This window comes from Cynoglossus semilaevis, chromosome 1 (assembly GCF_000523025.1).
Source record: "Cynoglossus semilaevis isolate Cse_v1.0 chromosome 1, Cse_v1.0, whole genome shotgun sequence".
Taxonomy (NCBI): Eukaryota; Metazoa; Chordata; class Actinopteri; order Pleuronectiformes; family Cynoglossidae; genus Cynoglossus; species Cynoglossus semilaevis.
The window spans coordinates 1,661,823-1,665,041 of NC_024307.1; the positions used below are offsets into that span (position 1 = coordinate 1,661,823).

Consider the following 3,219-nt stretch of genomic DNA (forward strand, 5'->3'; position numbering starts at 1 on the left):
TGTCATCAACGTGATGTCATCAACGTGATGTCATCAACGTGATGTCATCAACGTGATGTCATCAACGTGATGTCATCAACGTGATGTCATCAACGAGATGTCATGAACACAACAACTGCCCTGAAACAATGGTACTCTTCTCCACTCCAGCCCAACACTGTTTTCATTCTTTCTAACACACTGTGTGTGTGTGTGTGTGTGTGTGTGTGTGTGTGTGTGTGTGTGTGTGTGACATCATCAGGCCAAGTCTCTGGAGTGGCGTTGTAAAGAGAACCATGAACGAGGATTCAACTTCCTGTTTGGTCACTTCAGGAAGTTCTACCTTCCCCACATCTTTCCCAACGTTGCCATGGAAACCAGCCTGTACAACCCCTTACTGGGTCGGTACCCATCAGACGACTGGTGACAGTTCTAGGGACGCCCAACAGTTCTGCTGTGATGACTCCTGTTTGTCCTCCTGTCCACAGACGTGCCTACGATGCGTCCTAAACCCTACTACCACGTGGTGCGCCGAGAGCACGACGGTGGCGAAGTACTGTATTGCACCAAGGAGAGTTTCCTCCAGGCTCGGGTCATCTTCATACGCTGGTTGGTTTCCTTCTGGCTGGAGCCCAAACCCAACACACAGACACACATCCCTGGAACCGAGGGAGAAAACGTCCCCAAGAATATACAGGTGATCCAGCCACATGTCTCTCTCTCTCTCTCTCTCTCTATATATATATATATATATACACATATATACATATATATACATATATATACATATATATACATATATATACATATATATACACACACAGTATATGTATATATATATACATATACTGTGTGTGTATATATATGTATATATATGTATATATGTGTATATATATATATACATATACATATATACATACATATGTATATATATATATTTATACATATATACATATATATGTATGTATATATATGTATATATGTGTATATATATATATATATGTGTATATATATATATACATATACATATATACATACATATGTGTATATATATATTTATACATATATACATATACTGTGTATATATATGTATAAATATGTGTATATACAGTATATGGTTATATAGATACATATATAGTGTTCCCTCTCTATATCTGCATTCTTTCTTTTCCCTCAGTACATCGCAGATTTATTTTTTTAGTGCAATCTAGCGACATTTTTGCTATATCACAATATTTAATGTTAAAAAAAATTCTTAATTCCGTGAAAAAAATATTTAATGAATAACATTAATATTGCAGCCTAAAAACGGAAAATAAATTGTATATAAATAAACGAAAAGACATTTTGCGACACATAGAGGTTAATGCAAAAAAAAAAAAAAAAAGCCCAGACACGTAAGATACGTACGGGTAAATGAGATCTGGGAAATTTGGGAAATGATTAATGTAGGGTAATGACCTAAGTTGGACACCGGAGGGCGCTGTTGCTGCTTGCCTCCAGAGTCAGGCGGTTGTTCCTGTTGTTGTTGTTGACGGGACACCGTATTTTTGGCGCTGTTGAGTTCTGAGTCTGTGTTTGTCTGTATCTCAGTAAGGAGGAGAAAAAAGAGGTCACGTGATAAAAGGTCAGTGAGGTCAATGTCTAAGATCTAATCAAAGTGTGGTTGACTGTCAGCGGGCGGCAGCTGGACTGGCTGCCCGCTCCGCAGGAAGCTCAGAAGACAGCGGTGGAGGCGGGAGTTACCTGGAAGGAGGGGGCGCTCACTCTGTCCCAGGAGGCAGCAGCATGGGCCTGTCGGGCGGAGCAGGGATGGAACCTGAACAGAGCCACTCCAACACATCCACCCTGACCGAGAGGGAACCCAGCTCCTCCTCCCTCTGCTCCATCGACGAGGAGCAGCTGACGGACATGGAGGTGGTGAGGAGGGTGCTGACCAGCTCCAGGACCTACGTCAACTTCATCACAGAGATCTTCAGACAGGTGATGGACCAGCCACACAACCTGTGACATGGTCCTCCACATGGTCCTCCACATGGTCCTCCACATGGTCCTCCACATGGTCCTCCACAAATGATGCTGAGAATTGATCACATTTTGTTTTTCTGTCAAATGCAGGCGTTTCTTCTTCCGATGTGTGAGGCCGCTGCGATGCGGAGGGTGGTCCGTGTTTACCAGGAGTGGATCTCCATGGAGGACAAGCCAGTCTTCATGAAGGAGCCTCAGGAGGGTCCGTATCCCATCACCACCACCGGCAGTCTGGACTCTCAGCTGGGGGACCAAGAGGATGAGGTGAGGAGAGACGGAGACAAATCAGTCTCCAAGGAAATAGAAGGTGTTTGAAAGTCCACCAGGGGGCGTCGTCAGAGACGACCTCCTCGTCAGTGACACTTTATGTTCTCTCGCCGTGTCAGGAGATGAACAGAGCGGTGGACAGTGAAGTTCTGGAGTACAGTGTTCATGCCGGCGTCCAGACCACGCTGCAGGTACTGTTGTTGGGTGAAGACCACAGGTCCGTCCACACTGAGGTCCGTCTGTAAGACAGGCTCTTCTACTGTGCAGGTGTTTGTCACGCACTCCTCCAACGTCTTCCTGCTGGAGCCCGCCAACGACATCAAGATCCTGTTGGAGGAGCACGTCGACATGTGCAAGAGGGTCCTGAACATCTACCGCAGCCTGGTCATGCACGAGAGCATGGACCATAAAACATGGTACCAGGAGGAGCTGCAGGAGCACCTGTTCAAACGTTAGCATCGATGCTAGGTCACGGTCTGTTGTTGTTCTTCTTGTTGTTTTGCAGGGAGCAGATCCTTCTGGTTCTGCTGAGGGTGACGGAGTCGGTGATGAAGAGACCACCGTCCATCATGCCTCAGGGCAAGAAGAACAACACGCTGTCAGGGAGACTGGCTGGACCCATCTTCCAGGTACAGGACTGTCACTGGTAACTAGTCCCGCCTCACGGGCGGGGCAGCAGGTCTTTAACTGCCTCCCTCCTTCTGGCCCAGACCCTGATCGTGGCCTGGATCAAGGGAAACCTGAACGTCTACATCAGCAGGGACCTGTGGGACGACCTCCTCTCCGTCCTCTCCTCTCTCACCTGCTGGGAGGAGCTGGTCACAGAGTGGTCCCTGACCATGGAGACACTGACCAAGGTAACTACGGTAACAACTAACTCGTTTGGATTCTGTTTTTAGGGATGTCCGACATTGTCCAAACACTTAACCCCCCCCCCCCCCCCCC

General features: G+C 46.7%; 1 protein-coding gene across 1 annotated transcript in view; it reads left to right on the forward strand.

The window, feature by feature from the left end:
- ralgapa1 (Ral GTPase activating protein catalytic subunit alpha 1) overlaps positions 1-3,219 on the forward strand; it is a 55,515-nt gene that overhangs the window by 5,139 nt on the left and 47,157 nt on the right. Inside the window, exons 8-15 of the mRNA XM_025058446.1 lie at positions 242-380; positions 468-676; positions 1,657-1,962; positions 2,098-2,271; positions 2,394-2,465; positions 2,542-2,690; positions 2,780-2,903; positions 2,985-3,131. Coding sequence (XP_024914214.1) covers positions 242-380; positions 468-676; positions 1,657-1,962; positions 2,098-2,271; positions 2,394-2,465; positions 2,542-2,690; positions 2,780-2,903; positions 2,985-3,131 — 1,320 coding nt within the window. The remainder of the gene's footprint in view (positions 1-241; positions 381-467; positions 677-1,656; positions 1,963-2,097; positions 2,272-2,393; positions 2,466-2,541; positions 2,691-2,779; positions 2,904-2,984; positions 3,132-3,219) is intronic.